The sequence below is a fragment of the Lactuca virosa genome, chromosome 5 (assembly GCF_052849685.1).
Source record: "Lactuca virosa cultivar CGN04683 chromosome 5, Lactuca_virosa_CGN04683_v6, whole genome shotgun sequence".
NCBI classification, from domain to species: domain Eukaryota; kingdom Viridiplantae; phylum Streptophyta; class Magnoliopsida; order Asterales; family Asteraceae; genus Lactuca; species Lactuca virosa.
The window spans coordinates 307,333,726-307,359,793 of NC_136430.1; the positions used below are offsets into that span (position 1 = coordinate 307,333,726).

General features: G+C 37.3%; 1 protein-coding gene across 1 annotated transcript; it reads left to right on the forward strand.

The window, feature by feature from the left end:
- The first annotated feature begins 15,311 nt into the window (after positions 1-15,311).
- Positions 15,312-23,253, forward strand: LOC145113039 (uncharacterized). Its single transcript, XM_079049149.1, has 7 exons — positions 15,312-16,656; positions 17,334-17,491; positions 20,840-21,050; positions 21,148-21,388; positions 21,951-22,044; positions 22,752-23,122; positions 23,250-23,253. Exons 1-7 carry the CDS (start codon positions 15,312-15,314, stop codon positions 23,251-23,253), a joined length of 2,424 nt encoding a protein of 807 aa, XP_078905275.1.
- The last annotated feature ends 2,815 nt before the right edge of the window (positions 23,254-26,068 follow it).

Below are 26,068 nucleotides of genomic sequence, written 5' to 3' on the forward strand. Positions count from 1 at the left end.
TGTACGCCCAGCGTACTCACCCAATAAGATTTTTCTACAATAAGTCCTTAACCACTTAAGTCCATGAGTCCCAAACATAGATCTGAATCCTATACAACGTATTAACCCATAAATTCGACATCTTGGTGGCTTTGCATGCCCCAAATGGACCCAAACTCAAAATATGACAATCTACTTCCATGAAAATGGCCATTACTCATGCATGGATGGATTAAAGCTTCAAAGGTTGCAACTTTCTCACGTTAGGACCCAAAGAACACCAAGAGTAGCAACTCTAAGCTTCAGAAACGGAAGTAGTCCACAAGAGCTCATCTTGGGACCAAAAAGGGTCCAAAAGCTAAAACATGGAGATCTAAGCTTCTAAAGATCAAGATCAAGACTTTATACCTTGCTCAAGCTAGAAATGAAGCAGAAAATCCGGATCTACAAGCTTCTCCTTGAACCCCCACCTTGCACCAACCTTATCTTCCTTGAAAATGAGACAAAACACACCAAATGCACTCAAAAGACCTTCCAAGCTCAATAACTCTCAATAATATGGTTAGGGTTTCGTGGAGGCTATTTAGGGACAAGCGAGAGGCTGGTAAAGAAGATCCTTAGGTCATAATGTTCTTTAAATAGTGCTCAAACCCTAAATATTACGGTTTTGGGGACTGGCCACGTACGTTGCGCATACTCCTTTGTACGTAGCGCGTATGTGCATGGCACCTACGTTCCTTCCTCAACAGTAGGCCTCGCGTACATAGGGTGGTATGCCCCACGTACTGCACCCCTAAGCCCAATAAGAACGGATCCAATGGTTCGAGGCCTAAATCATAAAAATTAATTAACCCAAAAATATAATAAATACCTTGAATATTATCGAGCATTACAATTCTCCCTCACTTGAATCAGACTTCGTCCTCGAAGTCCGTCGTCTCGAACAACTCTGGATAGTGCTCCCTCATTTCCTCCTCGGGTTCCCAAGTCCACTCTGACCCCTTGTAGTGCAACCACTACACCTTCACCAGCTCCACAACCTTGTTCCTCAAGGTTTTCATCTTCCGATCTAAAATTTCCACCGACCTCTCAATATAATTCAGGCGATCATCCACTTGAATATCCTCCAAAGGTATAACTGCAAAATCATCCACTAAACACTTCCACAGCTGAGACATGAAAGGTGTTGTGAATCTGACTGAGCTCGGCTGGAAGATCCAGATAATACGCGACCCGACTCACTCGAGCCAAAACCCTGAAGGGACCAATATACCTGGAGCCCAGCTTGCCCCACTTCATGAACCGTATGACACCTTTCTAAGGTTACACCTTCAGGAGAACCATATCTCCCACCTGGAACTCCAATTCTGACCGGTACATGTCAGCATAACTCTTTTGCCGACTCTGAGCTGTCTGGAGCCTGCTTTGAACCTACTGAATCAGCTCAATGGTCTTGAGCACCACCTCAGTGCTCCCCATAACTCGTTGACAGGCCTCGCCCCAACAAATAGGGGTCCTGCATTTCCTCCCGTAGAGCATCTTAAAAGGAGGCTGATCGATGTTGGCGTGATACTGTTGTTATACGAAAATTCCGCTAACGGAAGATACGTATCCCAACTCCCAACGAAATCCAATACGCAAGCATGCAGCATATCCTCAAGAGTCTGAATAGTCCGCTCACTCTGACCATTGGTCTGCGGATGAAATGTTGTGCTGAAAAGAAGACGAGTGCCCATCTCGTCATGGAACCGCTTCCAAAATTTGGAAGTTAATCGAACATCCATGTCTGAAACCACAGATATCGGCACCCCATGACGTTCCACCACCTCCCTTACATAGATATCGGCTAATTTCTCTGCAGAATACTCTCGTGGATCAGAATGAAATGTGTGCTCTTGGTCAAACGATCCACGATGACCCAGATAAATGATGTGTTTTGAGCATTCTAACACTCGGATGGTGTACATGCAACCCTAGATGCTTTGGATCTATGTTTTCTCTAATATACATGCAAACTTTCAAAATACCAAAGCATCATCCTAACTAGCATACAATGGAGTAACTATACTACAAAATTCTAGTTAGATGACATACCTTTTAGTGTAGTTGAAAACCTTGAAGCTTTAAGAGCCTAGCACCAATAGTGTGAATGCCTCAAGTGGAACCACAAATCACCACCAACAAATGGAAGAACTAGAGAGAGAATTCCTTGCTTCACAAAATCGGCTAGCACTCTTCTAAGATCACTTAGGTGCCAATTTTGGTAGCCTTAGGGTCTCTTATATAGTATGGAAAACTAGGGTTACACCATGTAAACCCTAATGACCTTCCATATCCCTCATGCTCCATAGGTTAAAACCTCCATGGAGTATCCATGGGTCGCCACATGGGTTTAGCCCAACATAAAGAACTATGGATCATTAGCCCACTTTATAAGAATGAATGATTTACCAAATCAACCCCTTATATTTAATAAGTCTCTTTTGATCACAAAATTAATTCCAAATTAATTCTTGATCAATATTAATTAAATAATATGATTTCATATTAATATATATGGCAAACTAGGGTTACACCATGTAAACCCTAATGACCCTAATGTTTTGAAATGTTTCAAAACTTGCCCTCAAGTTTTGGAATTTAAATTTTAATTAAAAGTTTAATTTTAAAATGTTAAATTCTAAAACCCTAATTTTTTAAGAAGTTCAAATTGCACCCTTATGGTTTTATTAAATTAATTAAGTGTATAATTAAAGAGAGTTAATAAATCCATAGAGATATGGTTTACATTTAATTAAATTAAAAGTGTAATTTATTAAATTAGACCACCTAGTATTTTAAAAGTGTAAAATACACCATTATACTATATATAACATTAAAAGTCTAATATTATATATGTATAACTTAAATGCTAGTCTTACCGTTAGTAGGCCTCATTCACGAAGCCGATCTATAAGGGGGGTATAAGGTTATGGCCTATAAAATGGTTGTTTAATGGGTGTCCACTCTCACCCACCGATTCCTTGATTGGTGGAGGGTCGTTAGCTGAACGGGTAGGATAGGGCAAACCCCTTCCATTAAAAGTATAATGAATTATGAAGTAACTAAATGTTTTACAAAATTCCCAATCTTAGTTACTTTAGGCAAAAGTGAATTTGATGCAATTCCATGAAATTACACTTTGTACCCTTGCGAAGACGTTAGTGGAGCGTGTGTGGTTAACCGGCACACTAAATGGGTTCTAAGCAAAGGTAGCGAAGGGTGACTCGATGTTTGTCATAATTCGGTGGAGCGTGTGTGGTTAACCGGCACATCGAATAGGTGACTGTAACATTGGGGGCACCATGTAAGTTTGAATGGTTATTCACACCCTGGTTTGTGATCCTCGGCATCCCAGTCACAAATCGAGGGGCATATCGAGATTTAAACATGCCATTGAAAAGTTCAATGAATCTCAAAGGATCTAGGAGTTTTCAATACATTTAAAACTTAATTTTTTTTTTTGTTTTTCATGGTGGAAAATTAGTGAATCGTCATTCACTTAACTTCAAATGTTCTGCAATTTGGGTTACGACATCCCTCTCCCAAGTTGTAGAGTATTGTGTTGGGTCCTACCCTTAATATCTCATTTGGGTGTTTTATTAAGGACTCAATCAATCAACTAACTTGAATTTTCTCCCATTTTGTAGATGTCAAAGTATGACAACTATGGTCTTCCCAAATCCCATGGAACAAGCCTTCCATATGAAGATGATATTACACGATTCGATCGAGGAACAAGAGATCATTCTTCACTTCCGCCACCTCCTCCTATTGTTCTCCCTAACCCACAAGTTCAAGCTCACTCAAGCCCTTTTGGCAAGTAAACATTAAGAAGGAAAGTCAGCAGTGTGTGCACACGTCTTAGAGATGAAGTCACACATTGATAGGTTAAGAATGTTGGGAGTCGTTGTCTGTGAGAAGCTGGCTGTTGACTGGGTTCTTCAATCGCTTCCTGACTCATATAGTGAGTTCGTAAGAGAGTACTATATGATAGACCACGACGTGACCCTCATCGATCTCACCTATTTTCTTGTTGTTGCTGAATCAGCAATGATTTGGCGCACTGGAGAAGCAAAGTTGATTGGTGGATCTGCCTTCCAAACCTCCATGGACATAGGTAATGGCAACGAAAGACATGCCATGGTCGAAAAGTTTGATCATAAGAGAAGGCAAAGTCTGAAGTAGTTCCATGTGCTGTTCCAAAAAGGTCAATTTGTTTTTATTGCCAAGAGAAGGGGCATTGGAGACGAAGTTGTCCTGTCTACCTGAGAGATCTAAGAGATGGGAGAGTCAAGGCGTTTGGCTCTACTTTAGGTAAAATTCATTAACTAACTCTATAAGTTCCTATTTTTGATTCTTGATACATTATGTGATAAGATTACATTTTTGATGTTTTGTAGAATCGAAGAAAAGAAAGGAAGCTAAAATGAAGAAGTGTGCTGAATCTGATCGTGAAGAAATGGATTTTGATCGCATGGAATCGAAGATCGGATTTTTTGAGCTGCTACTTTAGAGTTAGGATAGATTGCTAAAAAATGTAATAGCATAGTTTTTCATTTAAGTTGTGTTGTAAGGACAAATTTTTCCGCAATAAAATAAATTTTGATTTTGTCTTATTTATTTATCCTTGCAATGATATGTATGAAAAATTGATATTTGTGTATTTATATTATTAGCAATGTTGAAATGGATGTGATTCTTAGTTATGTTATTTATGGTAGTGTCATAATTTTCTAAGGGAGGAAAGATTCTCATCGCCCAAGTTTCAATTGGACAGAAACTTGGAATCATACAACATGTATTGTGTGATGTATGGAAATCTTGGTACTTAGGTAATTAAGACTAATTCCTTGTTCACATAAGTATGTGAGTCAAGTGAAGGACTAAAGGAACTAGTACACAATGTTGTGAACTAGTCAAATCCACCATAAATAATAATAACATTGTTCGTCATGATTTACTAAAAGTCTAGTTAATGTGGTTATACTTACAAGATTAAGTGTAATTCTAAATCATTGAAAAGTTTCAATGAATGGTAGAACGAATAAGTAGAATCAATGAAGGCAGAAAGATAAAAAGTTTCTCCAAGAAGGGAGAGTACTTTTGTATCGGGTTTTATGATCGTCTTAAAGATTAAGAACCATATCACAATTGATCCTCTGAGGACATCTTAGTGCACTAGTATGGCTAAGAAGAGGAATCGGAAATTGTTGAAATGGTTAAATCAAAAGGATGAGTCATACTTCGTTCCAAAATCAAGTCTTAGAGTCATACTCCAAGATTGTGAATTGAGTGACACATTTTAAGAAGGTCTAACACACTCATCAAATGTGAAGTAGGAAAATTGTTTTTCTTACTCTTACACATTTGAAATTGGTAAGTTGTGATGTCTTGGAGAAGACAAAAACCAACTAAGACCAACTGTGTGTAGTGGTTTGTCTTGATATAGACACATACTGATTCTTGAATATTTATTTTATCAAGAAATGTTTCTTGATAAGAGAATCTAATATGTCAAGAGGTTAGTGGGAGTCTAAAGATCTTGAAAAGTTTCAAGAACTAATCAAGAGTAAACCTATTAAAGGAGTCCTTGGCACTTAAAATGACACTAGTTTTTGTGTGAGAACTAAGGGTGACCGATTTCTAGAAGTGTTCTACTATTCTCTCAAGTTTCCAAGGTTTGTGGTGATTTGTGACTTCCATTTGAGGCATCCACATTATTGGTGCTAGGCTCTCAAACTCTAAGAAATCAATCACTACTAAAAGGTATGTAACTCTACTAGCTTATTATGTTTCAAAGTTCCCCATGCCATGCCAGTTAGGTTAAGAACCTTGGAAAAACAAATTTGCATGTATCTTAGTAAAACATTGATCCAAGGTTTCTAGGGTTGCATGTACACCATAGGAGTGTTAGAATGCTCAAAACCCTTCAAAAAGTACCTATATACAATCACAATATAAGCATAAACAAACCTCAAAATAACAAGAATAAGAAGATACGTACCAGCAACAACGTCAGGTGCTGCGCGGACCTCTTCCGCAGTCAGCTGGAAAGCTCTCCCACGAGCTCTCGGAGCCTTGGACTTCACCGACCGACCATCAGTAATGCACAAAGCAGCAGGAGCAGAAGCCTGGGCTGATCCCTGAGTGAGCTGAGGACACTCGGCCTTCCGGTGGCCAGTCTGGTTGCAATGAAAACAAACCGAAAATCCCTTGGGGCAGTCCTTCGCCATATGCCCCTCCTTGCCACATTTATAGCAAGTCCCTGCTCGGAAAGATCCCTCATGACTTCCGCACTTGCCACAAGTGCGGCCCTTCTGGCCTCCTGCTCTCGTATCAGCAGGCTTAGCCCGATTGGTCGCCAGCTGTGACTGTACTGGTCTCCTGTCTCTACCCTGAGACTCCCCCTCCTTTCTAGCCTGAAACTCCAACTCAATCTCCCTCCTCCTGACATTGGTCTGTAGCTCAACCAATGTCCAATATGAAGAGTTCGTCACGAACTCCCGAATATCTCACCTCAATATGCTAAAGTACTGGCTCACACGTGCCTGCTCCAAAGACACGTGCTCGGGGCAAAACAACGCCCTCTCATGAAACTGTTGGGTTTTGGTATAATACAACATCCTATGGTGCACATACAACCCTAAATACCTTGGATCTATGTTTTCACTAATTATACATGCAAATGGTTTCCAAGGTATTGAACCTATAGCTAGCATGCAATTGTCATACAAACTACATAAAATACTAGATAGAGTAACATACCTTTTGTGTGGCTGGAAGTCTTGATGTATTTGGCCTTAAGAACTTAGCCCCAATAGTGTGGAAGCCTCAAATGAACTCACAACACATCAAGGACAAAGGTAGGACTTGAGAGAGAATCTCCATGCACTCTAAAACCTTCATGAACTCCAAGAACATGCACACACACACTAAGGGTGGCTAGGGGTGGCGGTTTTAGGTCATAACATATGTATTTATATGTGTTGAATTCTAAGAGTCATGGGTATAACCCAAACCCATATCCATGGGTTTTATGATCCATGGTTCATGTGGCCCAACTCTTTATGTATCCATACATAAACTTGGTCCAACATGGATCATAAGCCCAACACATATAAATATAACTAATTAACATAATTAGTCCCCATAGATTTAATTAGTCTCTTTTGATCACCAAATTAATTCCAAATTAATTCTTGATCAATACTAATTAACTCATACGATTTCATATTAATATATTATAACTTATAATATATTAATAAATCATATATAACATCTTCTCTCAAAAGTCCATCCTAACAAATTGTCCTGATGATATGCAACCCATATGGACCATGCTACTCTCGGGTCGAATACATACCAATAATAGTTATGGGCTTAGACACCTAATCCAACAGTCTCCCAATTGGATAAGTCTAAAACTATTATTGCGTATGACTCCAAAACCCGACTAGCAATCGTAGCTCTTAAAGCCGCTGTCGAACTCTGAACAAATCAATGACGCGTCCATTAGATAAGGGATCATATATTCCTCCATTATAGATATCATATGGACTGAGACATGGATTATAATCATTCTCTCTGTCTATTTGTTGTTTCCCGATTTCCTATTTATGACGACTGACTAATTGAACAAATCAAATCAGTCCAGGCCCGGCCGAGCACTTACGTTTGTCATCACCAAATCATCGAGGGGCCCACAAATATCGCTTTTATCCCTCCAAGGGTAAAAGGAATGGATAAACTTCGACTCATATGCTTGTTCTACTATTTGTTGAATCATACACAAAGGCACGTTTTATAACATCGAGTTACCAAATGCGTTTACGTACAATCAATGTATGACCAACTCATAGGCAACAAGTCATATCTCTAGGTTTGAAGAATATAAGATATTATCGTCTCATGATCACTCGTGATAAAATCCATGAAGTGAGTCAAATGAGCGTGGGTTTAATCCAATACTCGAATCCTTATTCCAGGAGTACTCATGAATGTTGTAGTAACTCTTACTATGTCCACTACCTTGGACATCTACAAACCCGATTCATGACAGTCTTGCCTTAATACCTACTTCCAACGTATTATCGACTGTGGATGGTTTGAATAACTTAGTCATTCGGAAAGAATAACTTAGCAATTCTGGAAGTCAAAACATGCAAAGTGAAACACAAGAATAATACTAATCACTCTATGGTCCCAAGCACCTTTGAGAGTAAATAAAACACCTTTTATTTAAACACCATATTTATTACTCATTATTCATTGTATAATGTTTCAAATAATCAACTTTATACTTGAATTAAAACAATAGTTGTCCAATGCTCCAAGCATGTAAACTATGTTTTCTAAACACTAGCCATGCCATACACCAAGTATGCACACTATGTTTATCTATGATCTTTACTTTGTTAAATAGATCAATTGAACATGATTCCAATGATGCTCATTTCACAATCCCAAATCCTCATTGTAAATGTAAGAATTCCAAATTCCTGCCATTTACCGAAATTTGATAGATTCTAAACTTACATGCATTGATCCTCTTGTAATGACTATGCACAAAGTCACAAAGACTTGTCAACAAACATTACAGAGTATTCCAATGGAGATCAATTCCATGGAAACGAAGTCTCACATTCAAAGTACATTCCTTTGAACATCCTTCTTACATTAAGTTTTCTAATCTTACAAAGATTTGAAGAACAACTTCCACCTATGAAAACCTTTCCAGATTCCCATTTTGACTATCACTTCTGAACAAGAGTTACCTCTTTTCCGAATATGTCAATATGGTCCTTCCAAAATTAACACTATACTTCCAACTGTCCCTGAGCAACAAATCTTTGGTAAACCTCAGATTGTCCTCGACAATTGCTTAATCATTTTAGTCATATCCAATTCTAGACGTTTCTCCTCTTAATGCCCTGAGCATTTGGAAAATTTAGAAAGGATGAATATTACAGCACATGCAATCGATCCTATATCCGAAGCATATGGGACACGATTCATGATGTCTCACATAAAGAGGTGATCATAGACCAGTCTTTTGCTACAATATTTTTTATTTGTCATGTTTTCAAAATTTGACTATGAAGAGGGATGCTGTAATTGTAATCGAATTTTGAAAATGCAATATATATAGAATTTCCTTAAGTCGAACCATTCCAACATAAAATTCATATATATATATTTGACTAAAGATGATTAAAATCTCAATCTAAGCTTTTAGAATCGAAATGAAGTATAATTTCCTCTCCCTTAATTATAGCAACACAACTTTTCAACCCCTGCAACTTCACGAATTGAAACTTTTGTTTTCTAGAATTAACATTGCTAACTTGCAATACTGAACATAATAATCATGCTCCCACTAACATGATAATTATCAGCACAACACTTATGCTCCCACTAGCTTTGACATGTACTCAGAAATCTGTTGGACTTCTAGAAATCAATATTTTATTGACTTTCTTACCAAAGTTCAGAATTCTGATACAAGATGCTTCGATAAAACTTTATCAAAATCATACACCTTTCCTTAGATAACTCATATGAGTGTCTAAACAATTTCAGAACTTATGAAAAGGGATGCCATAATCATAGTCTCAATTGTTTAGACCTTTTCCTTTTCTCACAAGTCCAGGTTAGTGTGCCGGTTAACCACACACGCTCCACTAACGACTTTGAGAATGCAAATAACACAATTGCTATCTACTTAAAATCTACTTAGTGAAAGCGTTTCCTCACCATCATTTTCATGAATTGGAGATAAACCTTATGACACTTAGATTTTATGGTGAATGAGTCCCTATCCATGTGAATTTGTCAAACCCATAATCACAAGACAAGGTTAGTGACAAATCCAAACTCATATGGATTGAACTTGTGCAATCTTAACTTTTTGCCAACTGGCAGCACAAGGGCCTGCCATTGCTTCCAAGTTGGTATGCAACCAATTGAGAACTCTCAGAACTCCTATGCAAAGCCAACTTTAACTGGAATAGGCACAGAAATGTCAACACGATAGGTTATAAACCTCAAGTCGTGTGCTAGTGAAGAACTTCAGGTTTTTATTCTTGATTAGTTCTTAGAACTTTCAAGAGCTTTAAGACTCCCACTGTCCTCTTGACATATAAGACTCTCTTGTCAAGAACCATTTCTCATCAAGGGTCAGTGCGGATTCTTATCAAGACTAACACTTCACATAATTGGCCTTAGTTGGTCTCTGTTTAACCCAAAACATCACAACTTACCAATTTCAAATGTACAAGAGTAGAACACCTTTTACTCTTACACTTGACAAGTGTTACAAACCTTCCTTAAGATATGTCACTCGAGTTACAATCTTGGAGTATGACTCTAAGGCTTGTTATGGGACGAAGTATGATTCATCTTTTTGATTTTAACCATTTCAACAATCCACGATTTCTCTTCTTAGCCAAACAAATGCACTAAGATGTCCTTAGAGAAACAATTGTGATATGGTTTCATAATCACTAAGATAATAATAAAACAAGATACTCAAGTACTCTCCCATCTTTTCAGATTGGAGAAACTTTTATCTTCCTGCCTTATTTGATTCTTCTTATTCGTTTTGCTTAACATTGATACTTTTCCAATGTTTCAGAATTATACTTAAACTTGTAAGTATAACCATATTTACTAAACCTTAGTAAATCATGACGAATAGTCTTATCGATCTTTGTGGTGGACTTGACCAGTGCACAAGAATGTGTACTCGATCCCCTGATCCTTTCACTTGACTCACATATACATGTGAACAATGAATTAGTCTTAATTTTCCAAAGTTGAAAATTCTCATTCTTCATACAACTTGCATGATTCCAAGTTTCTACCCAACTGAAACTTGAGTGATGAGAATCTTTCCTTATTTGGTAAATTATGACACTACCACAGTCGAAAGAATCAAATCCATTTTTCCAATATTGCTATCAATGGAAACATATAAACAACAATTTCTCACAAATGCCACTGTAAGGATATTTTAAAATAAAATAAAAACTTTTCTTTTATTTTAGAACTTTGCGAAAAAACTTATCCTTACAATGCAAATGCATGTGAAAAACTATGTTGTTATGTATTCCTAAGCAATCTATCACAACTCTTTAAGTAACAGCTCAAAATTCTTCCTTTAAGCTTCCTCTTCACTTTGATTCTTAAAACATCAAAATGTGATGTAGTCACACCATGTAATAAGAATCTCCAAATAGGAACTTAATAGAGTTAGATAGTGGACTTTACCTGAAGTAGAGTCAAAACTTTTGACTTTACCGTCCTTACAGACTATCAGGTAAATTTGGCAGCTTCGCAACCAATGCCCTATTCCTTTGTCAATAGACACATATGGACCCTTTGGTAGGACTCTCTCAGACTTAGTCGTTCTCTTTACCATTTGGTCAACCGAGTTAACTATGGCCGATCCCTTTTTCATTGGGAAGAGAAAGCTCTTACTGGATTTCCAATGTTACCATAATCAATGTCCTTGGAAGTTTGGGAAGTTGATCTTCCAATCAAATTTGCTTTACCAGTGCTCCAAATCATTGCTGATTCAGCAGCATCAAGCAAATGGGTAAGATCATTAAGGGTCATGTCATGGTCTGTCATATAGTAGCTCTAAAGGAACTCACTATGTGACTTAGAAAGTGATTGAAGATCCAACTTTCTCAAGACTTTGACACCCAACTCTCCCGGCTTGTCAATATGTGACTTCATCTCCAAGATGTGAGCACACATAGACTTTGCTCGTCAATAGGGCTTGAGTGACCTTGAACTTGTGGGTTAGGGAGAATAATTGGAGAAGGTGGGGAAACAGATTTGGGAAGATCATAGTTGTCTAAACCAGACATCTAAGATGGGAGATATTCAAGTTAGTTGATTTAAGTCCTTAATATAACACCCAATATGAAATACTAAGGCTAGGACCCAACACAATATTTTACAACTTGGAAGAGGGATGTCGTAATCCAAGCTATAAAATATTTGAAGGTAGGCGAATGACGATTCACCAATTTCCACCATGAAAAACGAAATAATTTATTAGGTTTTAATTGGTTTTGAAACTCCTAGATCTTTTGAGATTCATTGAACTTTTCAATGGCATGTTTTAATCTCGATTGTGCCCTCTCAAATTTTGTGACTGTGATGCCGAGGATCACAAAACAAGGTGTGAATAACCATGCAAATTCACTTGGTACCCTTAATATTATCACCTAATCGATGTGCCGGTTAACCACACATGCTCCACCGATCTATGATAAACATTAAGTTACCCTTCGCCACTCTTACTAGTCCATGTTAGTGTGCCGGTTAACCACACACACTCCACTAACGACTTGGTAAGATACAAAGTGTAAATTTCATGGGTTAGCACCAAATTCACATTTTCCTAAGTAATTAAGATTGGGAATTTATAAGTGTTTAGTTACTTTGTATTTATCATTAATACTTTTAATGAAGGGAGAATTATAGTCCTGTCAAACCCGTTCGGCTAACGACCCTCCACCAGTCAAGGAAACGGTGGGTGAGAGTGGACACCCATTAAACTGCCATTTTATAGGCAGTAACCTTATACCCCCCTTATAGACCAGCTTCGTGAATGAGGCCTACTAACGGTAAGACTGACTTTTACTCTTATACATATATATAAATATTAAACCTATAATATTATAATAGTATAAGGGTTGAATTTTAAACTATTAAAATTCTAAGGGTTTAACTTGGAACTAAAGTATTCATGGGGGGAAACTTTACAAATTCCAAAACTTGAGGGCAAGTTTTGAACAATTCAAAAACCTTTTCAATTCCATAACTTATGAATTTAAAGTAGTTTTAATGAAAACTCTTCAAGTTCCATAACCTGAGGACAAGTTATGGAAGACTTTAAAAAAACATTTAAGGAAAAAATAAACTATTCATTTTCATAACCTATGGAAATCTTATGAGTTTTAAAGAATCATAAATGTGACTTTTCATATAACTTGAGGACAAGTTACAAAAACACATTTTATGAGCAACTTTAAGATTAATATGGATTGAAAATAAATTATCACATAACTTTTCTATTAATATAGACTAACTCATAAGAACAAGACAATTCAAATCAAACTTTTTCATGAAATTAGCCTAACCATTAAACTAATACAAAACATGAATCTATTGACAATTATCTTTGAAATTGGTTTAGCATGAACATTACCACATCAAAAACAGGTTTACAAGACCAAAAACAGCTTAGGGTAATGTTTCTAGTCCAATTCCAGCCTTAAAAGTCGAAAATATGCTGTCAGGGGGTCCTACTCGTCGAGTGCACGAACCAACTCGACGAGTTGGATGAATTTCTTCATGGACTCGGCGAGTCCAGCACTCAGACAACCAAAATTTTCGATTTTTCAGCCATTTTAGCAAGTATAACATGAAAACAAGCCTTGACTCTGATACCACTGTTGGGTTTTGGTATAATACAACATCCTATGGTGCACATACAACCCTAAATACCTTGGATCTATGTTTTCACTAATTATACATGCAAATGGTTTCCAAGGTATTGAACCTATAGCTAGCATGCAATTGTCATACAAACTACATAAAATACTAGATAGAGTAACATACCTTTTGTGTGGCTGGAAGTCTTGATGTATTTGGCCTTAAGAACTTAGCCCCAATAGTGTGGAAGCCTCAAATGAACTCACAACACATCAAGGACAAAGGTAGGACTTAAGAGAGAATCTCCATGCACTCTAAAACCTTCATGAACTCCAAGAACATGCACACACACACACACACTAAGGGTGGCTAGGGGTGGCGGTTTTAGGTCATAACATATGTATTTATATGTGTTGAATTCTAAGAGTCATGGGTATAACCCAAACCCATATCCATGGGTTTTATGATTCATGGTTCATGTGGCCCAACTCTTTATGTATCCATACATAAACTTGGTCCAACATGGATCATAAGCCCAACACATATAAATATAACTAATTAACTAATTAATTCGACGAATCGGTGGGAGACTCAACAAAATAATAGAAAAGAGTCATGCCAACATTTTGATAGAATTTTGATTGACGGTAACATATCCAGAATACCGATTAAAATCAACACATTGCTCTAGAGTTGGAGTTGGAGCTGGATAGTGAAATGGAGAGTACTCATTTGTAGCTTCATCTGGAACTGACCATGTATTAAGAACATGTAAGTTTCTAGATTTTTTTGTTGTTAGCAACTCATAAAGCTTGTCCGCATGAATATTGGCATTGGTTAAACCAAACATGCGATTTATAGGAGTCATTATATTTTGTCTGATCTTCAAGGTCTTCGATGAATATTGTTGAAGATTAGACTTGTGGTTATGGTTTGGCCTTCAATTAATATATATTTGATGTTGTTGGTATTGATAGTGCGGGGATTGTCGGACCGACAAGCAGGGATTTATCTGAGCGATTCAGCAGTTCGAGGTGAGTTTCCTCACTGGGTTTAATGGGTCGAAGGCACTAATGCTGGCCCATGATTATTATGATAGGATGCTAGATGTCTGCGTGACTTTTGGAGAGCATATTATTTTGTTCCACGATGTCGTGCTTTTTAGATTCAGGTATTTGATTCGGAATAATCTATCGTATTTAACACGGAGCACTTTCTAGCTTTCTCCTCGATGCTGTTTTGCTGTTAATGAGTACCTTTCGTAATCCCATTAGGCTATAATTTAGATTACATTCAATGCCAGTTTAATATGGTAACGCTCCAAGTGTTCCAGCATGTTAGTCAGATGCATAATCGAGCTCCTATTTTATACGTGGACTGTCAAACCCTTGCTGCATTAATTGTGAATTGCGTTCATCTTTTTAAATTGGCATTATACTTTGAATTTAGTTGTGAACATCATCTTTGGGATTCAACTATCTATATCTGAATTTCGAGGGGATAAAAACAAGGACTCTCTTTAGAATTCAAGTTGTGGGATTAGTATTGTCGTAGAACAGGGTGCAGCTTCCTAGATCTTTACATAATTTAAAACATAGAAAGTATGGGCCCATGAAATAGCAAACTGGAAACTTGAAAGTAAACTTGTTATTGGGTACAACTTCCTAGATCTTTACATGAAATTTCCTAGGTCAACCATTGGTGGGTCAAGTCAACCTCTGATGTTAATGCATCTGAAGAGAAGAAAAGGCATTCATCTTTTGAAATAGTAACAAAGAAATTCATTTATCTGGCATCTTAGTGTATTTTTTGATCCATCACAAACCATAGTACTAAGAAACATGTTTATCATCACTACTCTCATACTTCTTGTTACCATGTTGAATATTATTGTTTATTATCTGCAGCCACACCAGGAAGAAGATGGTGATGATATGGAAAACTCAGTGTCATTACCATCTCATCAACTATGCCGTCGCTTTTCACTGGCTGGGATCAAATTGGCCACCCATGATTTTGATGAAGCATTTGTCATTGGAAAGGGTGGTTTTGGAAAAGTTTACAAAGGTATTATTGACACTACTCTTGTTGCCATGAAGAGATTAAATTTTGATTCCAGTCAAGGAGCACCCGAGTTCTGGACAGAGATTAGTATGCTCTCCAAATTTCGCCACAGTCATCTCGTGTCTCTAATTGGATATTGCAAATCTGGTCAAGAAATGATCCTTGTTTATGAATACATGCCCAACGGAACTCTTGCAGATCATCTACACAAAATCAATCCTAGAAGTAGTAATTCTTCTTTATCATGGGATGAACGCCTCAACATATGCATTGATGCAGCACGTGGTTTGGACTATCTTCACACTGGTACAAGTGTTAGGCACAGAGTCATACATCGTGATGTCAAGAGTTCAAACATCCTCTTGGATGAGAATTTTTCAGCCAAGATTTCAGACTTTGGGTTATCAAGAATAGGCCCTTCGAATCTGGTGGACACCACACATGTTTACACGAATATGATTAGAGGAACATTTGGCTACATGGATGAAGAGTATTTCTTGACTAGAAGACTCACAAGGAAGTCTGATGTGTATGCATTTGGGGTGGTCTTGTTTGAAATACTATCTTCTAGGCCTGCAGTGAACCTAATACTGGTAGAAGAACAACGTGGTCTGGCTGGATGGGCTAGACACTGCATCAGAGAAGGAACTGTAATAAATAAACTAATGGATCCTTGTCTAAGGGGGAGAATATTGCCAACTTGTTTGGAAGCCTTTGTGGAGATTGCAGATCGATGCATCCTTAAATGTCCAAAAGCTCGCCCAACTATGGCTGAAGTAGTGGCTAGACTCGAGTATGCCTTTGCATTACAAAAGGGGATTGAGATTGACACTTCTGCAGTTGATAGGAACAACCCCACCACCACTGACATATACAATAATAGTAGTGAAGATGCTGTGATTTCTTCTGAAGTGCAGGAAGTCATCAGTCATAGGTATTCTTCTACCCACCTGGAGGTTACCACTGCAGACAATGGTTCTTCACTTCACAGTGAGCTGATGAATAGGGATAGTCCATCTGCTAGTGTAAGTCGCATGCAAAAGTTTATTGGACAAACAAAAAAGAAGAGAATTGTTAGAAAGATCTGGTCAATCTTCTCAGCAAAACCAAGAGCCAACCCAGGTAAGCCAAATAACTTATTTTCTGATTATTATTTTGTTAAAGCTCACTGCATGCTATATTTGTAATCCCTTCGTATATCTGTAATTCCATCCGATATTTTGTAGTTTGTCCATTTTCTTAGTCTTGAACTGTATAGGATTGGATGCGATTGGTTTAAACTAGAACTCATTCCTCTTTCTTAAGTATTTCTAATAGTAGTGAAGGTACTAATGTTTCCTAGCTCTTTTGAGTCTACATTTTTCGATACATGTTCAACTTTGAATATAATTCCTTTCCTAGTTAGGGCAATGTTTCATGTGAATGATCCTACTGATCCCCTAAATTGCACAAGGGAAAAAAAAGATGTTAATTATAAAGTATAAACAGTACCAGTGAACCCATGTCCTTGAGGGATAACAGGCTTTACTACTCTAGAGGAATTATAAACAATACTGGTGAACCCATGTCCTTGAGGGTATGCTTGACTACACAAGAGAAAATGAGAAATCTTTGATCTCCAATTAGAAAGTTTGTTATTGAGCTCTTGATTAATGTGTAACAAAAGAGCTCACTTGTGAAATTATTAAAAAAAACTTCAAACTAAATGCCAATCCAATAAACCTTGTGTAAAGTCGTTTTTCCTTATTTGTGCTTCTTTTCTTTGTACCCCTAACACTTTGTTCTTTATGAAGTTGTAGGTGGTGGATTAAGTTCAGAATCCTCTGTTTTGCTCGATGACATTCATGGAGGCAATATAGAAGCTTCGCGATTTGAACTTGACATCATAAAATCTGCAACTCAAAATTTCTCTGAAGACAACAAAATTAGGCAATGTGCAACTAGTTCCATGTACAAGGTGATGAAATAGAACAAATTACACGAATGGTCCTTTAGGTTTTGGTTTTTTCCCTAAAGTAGTCCCTACGATGGTTTTTTCTCTCAAATGGTACCTACGGCCGTTAAGTTGCACGCGAATAGTCCCCGAGTTGGATGCCCGTCCATTCCATCGTTAACATGCCCCCATGTGACTTGCACATGAGGGTATTTATTGTTAGGATCGAGACACTTAACACACGACTCTAAACACACACACAGCTCACGAAAAACAAGAACACAAGGATGAACATGAGGGATTTAACGTGGTTCGGTCCTTCTCTGACCTACGTCCACCGGTAACTAGGAATTTACATTTCTTGGTGCTAATCTGCACTCGTTCTGTGTTACACTAGATACAAGTTTTACAAATGAAAGGAAGAAGCCTATTTATAATATTTTGAGTCGTAAGCCTTTTCTTCCATTCACATACATGTGAAATTGATAAGGCCACCATTGTTGAAATTCTGCAGCCATAACAATTTTTCCATGTTCACATGAGAGTCCTTGTTTCCTGCCACTTCTTTTGACTAACCCAATGGCTTCACACTCAACAATCTCCCACTTGAAGCCACGAAACAATCTTCACCATTGCTTCAACTGTGTATCTGTATTTCTGTAAAAACTTTTGATCTTGACTCCTTCCTAGTTACCCTGGCCTTCTCTTCAATTTACCTTAAGGCTAGTTGAAGCTTCCGTTAGCTCCAACACATCAGTCATGGCTAAGTCTGCCACTGAACTGTTCTCTGTCTCCACCGGCTCCCACTGAAATGAACTGCCCGATCCTGGAACATCCTGAGAACAAACGACACTCTTCATGTGAAGCAGATAATCTGGAGAGACTTTTACAGATGGAATACTGGTTCTCTTAACCCACTGTGTTCTGGGTATTCTAGCTGAAGCACAGCCCTTGCTCCCACTGCTATGAATGCCCTTGACTGGTTTTTCTGAACCGTTCCAAACACGTTCAACCTGAATCTGACATGTGACTCTGGGTTTGCCATCTGCAAAGCAAACCTTCTTCTGTCCACGAGACTCTATGAACCGGATTTTGTTTTTCTTCTGAACTGGGACGGTTACTCCCTCAGACGGTAAACTGACCATATATAATGAACCCCTCTTATGTCCACGAGCTATCACAAGATTTCCTTTGACAACCTTCCACTGCCCATTCCTGAACTTAACCTCGTGTCCCTGTTCATCCAACTGCCCAACAGAAATCAATTGTTTCTTCAGACTTGGAATTACCCGGACATCCTTCAAAGTCCATGGACCAACTGGAGTCTTCAGATCTAAGTCACCTATGCTCGTCACATCAAGAACCTCATCGTTCGCCAGTCTTACCTTACCAAAATCCCCTTCTTTCAGATTCCGCAGTGCTTCACGGCTGTGGGTAGCGTGAAATGAAGCACCCGAATCCATAACCCAGGAATCCACATTGCTCTCCACACTACAGATCAAAACATCATCATCTGAATGGTCTACTGCAACGTTAACTTCTTTCTTGTCTTTTGGACATTGATTCCTGAAATGTCCAACCTCTTTCCAGTTCCAACAAGTCACATCATTTTGAGTCCTCGACTGACTCCTTCTCCTGTTCCCGCTTCCACTACCTCTGTTATTTCTTCTACCTCTGACCGCATTTAATTGTTCACTTGATGATTCCTCGGAATTTCTTCGTCTGACGTCTTCGCCTAGAATTAAATCCCGAATTCCCTCAAAAGTGAGCTCTTTCGATCCTGCGGAACTAGTAACGGCTGTAACTGTTCCGGACCAACTGTCAGGTAATGATGATAACAGTAGTAAAGCTTGAACTTCGTCCTCAAATTTTATTCCCACTGACCCAAGTCTGGATAAAATCGAGTTCAAATTGTTGATGTGTACTGTAACTGAACTTCCTTCCCTCATCCTCATGTTGACTAGTTCCCGAATCAGGAAGACTTTATTTGCTGCCGACGGCTTCTCGTACATATTAGACAATGCCTCCATGATTCCCTTTGCCGAGGTCTCCTTCAAAATGTTGAAGGCAACATCCTTTGACAAAGTCAGTCTAATAAATGTCTTGGCCTTCTTATCCAAAGTCTCCCAGTTTGCTTGTGTGATCGCCTCCGGTTTTTCACCTAAAACTGCGTCCAAGTCTTTCTGTACGAGCAAATCTTCAATTTGCATCTTCCACCAACCAAAATCTTTCCCATCAAACTTCTCAATCTGAAGCTTACTGCTTTCTGCCATTTTCTGAAAGATTAGGGGCTAAACTGCAATTTTCTGAAAGTTCAGGGGCTAAACTGCAATTTTTCAAATCTGCTACAGTGTTGCTACAGTGTCGTCTTCTCCGGCGGAACTCCGGTCTACAGTGTCGTCTTCTCCGGCCAAACTGGTTTTTCCGGTCACTATTCTGGTAACCTTTGACCGGCGATTTGGACGTCTTCCGGTGGTCAAAAAATTCAGAAAAAAATATTTTCGGAATCTTCGGAACGAGACCTTTCCAACGGTATACACCAAAATCGTTTTTGACGAAAAAAAAATTTCGACCAAAAACTTAAAATCACCTTCTGGAGCTACAACCTTGCTCTGATACCACTTGTTAGGATCGAGACACTTAACACACGACTCTAAACACACACACAGCTCACGAAAAACAAGAACACAATGATGAACATGAGGGATTTAACGTGGTTCGGTCCTTCTCTGACCTACGTCCACCGGTAACTAGGAATTTACATTTCTTGGTGCTAATCTGCACTCTTTCTGTGTTACACTAGATACAAGTTTTACAAATGAAAGGAAGAAGCCTATTTATAATATTTTGAGTCGTAAGCCTTTTCTTCCATTCACATACATGTGAAATTGATAAGGCCACCATTGTTGAAATTCTGCAGCCGTAACAATTTTTCCATGTTCACATGAGAGTCCTTGTTTCCTGCCACTTCTTTTGACTAACCCAATGGCTTCACACTCAACATTTATGTCATTTCCCTCGAATGGTACCTATTGCTAGGATTTCCCTAAAGTAATATAGGCGTTAATAATATGTTCAGAAAAGGTCCTTTAGGGTAAAATGACATAAATACCCTCATGTGCAAGTCACATGGGGGCAGGTTAACGTTGGAATGGACGGACATCCAACTCGGGGACTACTTGAGGGAAAAAACCATCGTAGGGACTACTTGAGGGAAAAAACCATCGTAGGGACCACTTTAGGGAAAAAACCAAAACCTAAAGGACCATTTGTGTAATTTGTTAGATGAAATATGAATGTCACTTGACATCATTTCAAAAATTGTTCCCACATGATTACCCGTTTTTAACTTATGCTTTCACATCTTTTCAGGGTAGGCTACAAAATGGACAAGGAATTGCAGTTAAGAGATTTCATACGTATTCTCAACAAGTGCTCAGAGAATATAAAAACGAGATTCAATTACTGGCAAAGCTTGAACATGATAATGTGGTTCAACTGCTTGGATATTGTGTGGAAGGAACACATGTGGTTCTTGTTTATGGTTTGGCTGTGTACACAAGTCTTGACCTCTTGATATATGGTAAGATTGGTACATTTTGGAAACTCAAGGTTATACTGGGGTCCCATTTTTTATATGAGGTAAACATTGACAATGGATATATGCTCTGTGTTTGTAGATTTTTCAAGTCGTGTTCTTTTGGACTGGAATAGACGACACCAGATAATACTAGGTGTTGCATTTGGACTTCGCTACATTCATAGCCATGCTTCTTTCCAGATTGTACATTGTGATGTGCAATCTGCTAACATTCTTTTGGAAGAAAGTTTGAATCCCAAACTATCAGATTTTGGGCTTGCAACAACTCATGCAAACAATGAGACTGAGATGCATGTTGCAAAAGACATTATGAGGAACAGGTCAGTATACATCTCTCTTGAGGAAAAAAAAAAAACTTACATGAGAAAGTAGCATTAACAACAGGCAACCAGGCTATGTGGTTTTTTGGAATCCTTGATGTCACTGTTACTTGACAAATTTAATATCTTCACCTAATGTTCTTTTTCTTTGGTTTCTATGATCTCATTGCCAAAGCATGGGTAAATTGTCCCATAAAAGTTATCACCTACCCCCACACATGGATGTTGATAAAAGTGTTTTACTATTTGTCAAATATCCAGAATTAAGTAGAAAATACTAGTAATGTAGACTTGTCAATCTGTTGGTTTGAGTTCATATACTTTGCCTCTCTGTATATGACGAAAACAATTGCTTTCTATCATCTTTACACCTTTTCTCAAGCATCAAACCACCGTTTTGTAAAACTGCTATAGAGGGCTCATTTCAAAACATATGAAAATCCTTACAAGTTATCAATTTGGAGATCTGAACCCAATTATTGGCTCTAAGGTGACACTTTCTCTAATATGTTCTTAAATTTATATAGTTTTGTGATGGATTATAATACTTGCAAATGTGCAGGGAATGCTCCCCTACAGCCGATGTCTTCAGATTTGGTTTGTTGATTCTGGAAATTATAAGAGGCCAGAGAAGTGATGAAGACTTCATTCATTATGTGAGTATCACCATGGATAATGAGATTTTAGCAACTTAGGTGGTGGTGTTCTCTTTTTGACTTGGTGCTTAATGGTAAAATAGCTGAATGGGTAATGATGTCCCCCTGATAAAGTGCTGTATAGGGTCCGTTTCTTTTCTAGACTGAATAAACCGTCTGAATGAGACCATTTTACCCTTACATTCCAAAAAACAAACTTAACAATTCATCAATTTTAACAATATTCATCAATTTTAACGTGATATGAGTTGGATGAAAAAAGAAGGGCACATAGGAGGTAAAGGGTTAGTGTCTTAATAAATTAAGCTATGTTTTTTGGCTTAACCCATTAAGTCACTCTGTCCAGATTAAGTCAAAAAGAAACAATCATGTATAGCTGTCCAGATTAAGTTCTTACTCCATTAAAGATCATTAAGTAAAAAAGAAACAACCCTTTAGTCTATGAATACTTATGTTTTACGTAATGCAAAAAAAACGACTTAATAGAGACGATTATGAAAATGAGGCATTTCCCATTAAGTCCCAACTTTTTACAAATTTACCCTCGTTTACTTTTTCTTTGTTTTCTCCAAATATGCCACCATTTTGTCAAATATTCTTTTAAAGTAACCACATTTATGTAGACAACATTTAGTGCTAAAAAGAAACAGGGCCTTACCCTTATGATATTTGAACATATGCACTTAATCAATTAAAAAGCGTTTTAGGCTTGGCAAAATTGGTGGAAAGGAACAGCTTCAAATATAATAGATCCAACAATGGATGTTGATTCGAGTATCATAACAAGATACATTCAAATTGGGTTGCTGTGCGTTCAAGTAGATGCAGCTGAAAGACCAACTATGGATGAAGTTATTGTGATGCTACTGAGAGGCTCATCCCTTACCCTCCAAATCCCAAAAGAGCCTGTAATGTTGACAGTGTCCATGCCATCCATGCATGATATTGATGAGTATGAAGATTTAGAAACTTTGGAGCCAGATGATGAAAATAATCTGCAAAAGTTGGTTGAAGACCATAATTTTGAGATTTCTGAGACTGTTCAGGACTTCATACAGGAGTTAAATCTAAACCCCAGGTAAGTAGAGTAGTGCTTTGAGAGATAACACCCCATATGAATTATGATGGCTGGTGATTATGCTTCTGTTAAATACACTAAGTGTGTAGTTACCTTATGATTATCATGCTTGCATATGTTATTCCAGATAGCATTTATCATGTGTTTGAATGTGTAAAATCGTGTTTTCTGGTGTCGTATCTAAGTTTACAATATAGTTTACTATTGTGTAGTTGTCGATCTTTTGTTGACCTTGTAGGAAAGTTCATTGAAATGTGGATGGCTAGTTGACTCCGTAAGTAATATTATTAAGCATGCAAAAAGGTCAATAACCACTTGACAATAAGAACATGACCTTATTGTTGACGTGAATGTGGTTATTGGTTTATCCGAGTTTACATTTGGAGTTAAGGCTACTTTGAGACTGACTTGTAAAAGCAGGGTAGTTTGAGATTGCCTTGCAAAAATAGGGGGGTTTTGAACTGGGCCACAATGTAACCAAGATGTTTAAAATGCTACAAATATGACCTTTCACGTTTTCATATTTAACTATTTCACATGCATCATGTTTTTATTTGCATCCGTTCTAGTTATTTTTTCTAATATTATTATATTATTTTTTGTATAAACTTTTATTTTATTAAAAGTATATGGTTAAAAATTATGGATAACCTAATAGAATATATTATTTTGAAATATATAATTCAAAATATATTAAAAGAAATATATAAATAACAAAATACATAATTTCATACATTAATCGTCAATTAAAAATAAGATACTTTAACAAATTACATTGTTATAACAGAAAAAAAAATCCAAATTGGTTAATAGCTTTGGATTTCTGATTGACCGAGTCAGATGCACAAGCTACTCACATCAAACACCCTAATTGGACCGAGTAGACATAAATGTCTTACCGGTCAGACCTATTTCAAACAACCCCTATGTTTGCTCGCTTGAGCAATCCATTAAACTTCCCTGTTAGGATCTCTTCATCAGTATCATAAAGATATTTCCCCCGACATTATCATACATTATCTTACGAACAAAAAAATCGAGAAAAATTCAAACCAGTGCAAACTAAAGCATAGAAATGAAGATATGTGAGATAGCATCTACTGCTCCATTAAAATCATATCAATGTTGTTCAATTCTGACGCCTTGTACACACATTGCTTCCACATCGAAGAACAACGCTGATTATGATATTTCATTTGAACCAAAACACGCAAATCAACAACCAATAAACTATGAACATGAATAAACATAAAGAAAACCAATAATATATGTTAAAAATCTTACGAAATCGTAGTAAACATCATTTGGTGAACATATTATTCAACGCAATAAACATCGGTTACAATGACAATCGAAAGATCAAAGGCGGTCAGGTGGCCTAGAAATGTGCTCATTGAAATGAATAAACAATTTCCCAATGTGGACTCTTAAACATGTGTTCTTTACTCAGTTCAATGTCACAATTGGGGTTCACATTCTCAAGGGCAAGTATACAAAGGTCCAAGCTGGTCCTAAGACCTATCTAAAATTTTAAATTTATTTTGACTTTTTATAGGAAATTTTTTAGGAACTACCTTGAAAAAAATTATGACCTACATCGGTGCAACAAGGAAAAAAAATATACATATACCTTCTTATATAAAGCAAGTGATTTTGTGTTTTTAGTCATCAGTTATTAAGCAAAAAACTATGTACACCCAATTTGAGAATTGGTTTACAAACCGTAAGTCAATCGGGGCTGCTAGTAATATCAAGTCTGGAAATGAGTTCAAAAATTATATTTCTTAAACACCAGTTTTTTTACCGGTTAAACATCTCCGGTTCAACCAATGATTCACAAAACCGGACAATTTCTGGTTTAATTGTATTCACAAACTTTTTAAAGTTTGTGAATCGGTGACGACTAGTTTCTTGTTGAACTCTCAACCTGGTCGGTCCAGTTTTTAAGGTATATGACACGATCAGTCGCATGCATTGTTGATTATTTCATTATTTTTATCGGTTTGACTTTTAATTAGGGAACCACATAGTTTTTGTTATAGATTCAACACTGTTAGTTGCAAGCATGATGAACCTTTCATCAATAAAATATAATAAATACCTAGGTTGCTCTTTCAAGCATGATGAACCTTTCATCAATAAAATATAATAAATACCTAGGTTGCTCTTTCAAGTTGCTTTGGAGTTTGGCCTTACATGTGATTATTCAATTGATTGAATGGACTCGTTTGGAAATGTAAACATATATGTATGTGTACTAATCACTCCTATTAAATAAATATTAAAACATATACAGGAGGGAAGGTACAAAAAGAGAAAACTTGCTAATCACTTCTTGCAAACAAATTTTAAAACATTATACAATGTTAGAAATTTGGGTAAATCGATTGTTTGGAATCCATTGAAAATCGTGAAACATTTTCAAACTGAAGTATTCCGATGGTACAAATCGAAAGTTCAATTGGATAAAATTTAGTGGTTTTCGAACGAAGAGAATGGTAGAATATTATGTTCTTGTTAGTACCAGAATTAGGACCAAAAACGGGTACTAACCCTTTTTATGAAAACTGACATAAAAATTGTCATAAAACAATTTACAACCATCAATTAATCGACCCCAGCCAGGGCTTTGCCCTTTGGACCCCGCTACTAGGGGCGCTGCCCTCGGACCCCGTCATTTTAGGGGATTGCTCCTAAATGACAGTAGAATCTTGAACAAAGCCAAACAAGTGTGCACCGCCTTTACTTGTTCAATGTTTATCAAGATTGTATTTGGTCAATAAATTAATCCATTACATTTATATAACATTGGTAATATAAATCACCAAACATACAATAGGGATGGTACAAAAAAAAAGAAATCATTCAACCATGGACAGTACTAGGATCGACAGAAGCATATAAGAGGATGTCAGGGTCACGCTCGAGTATGTTCATTTCTTCTTG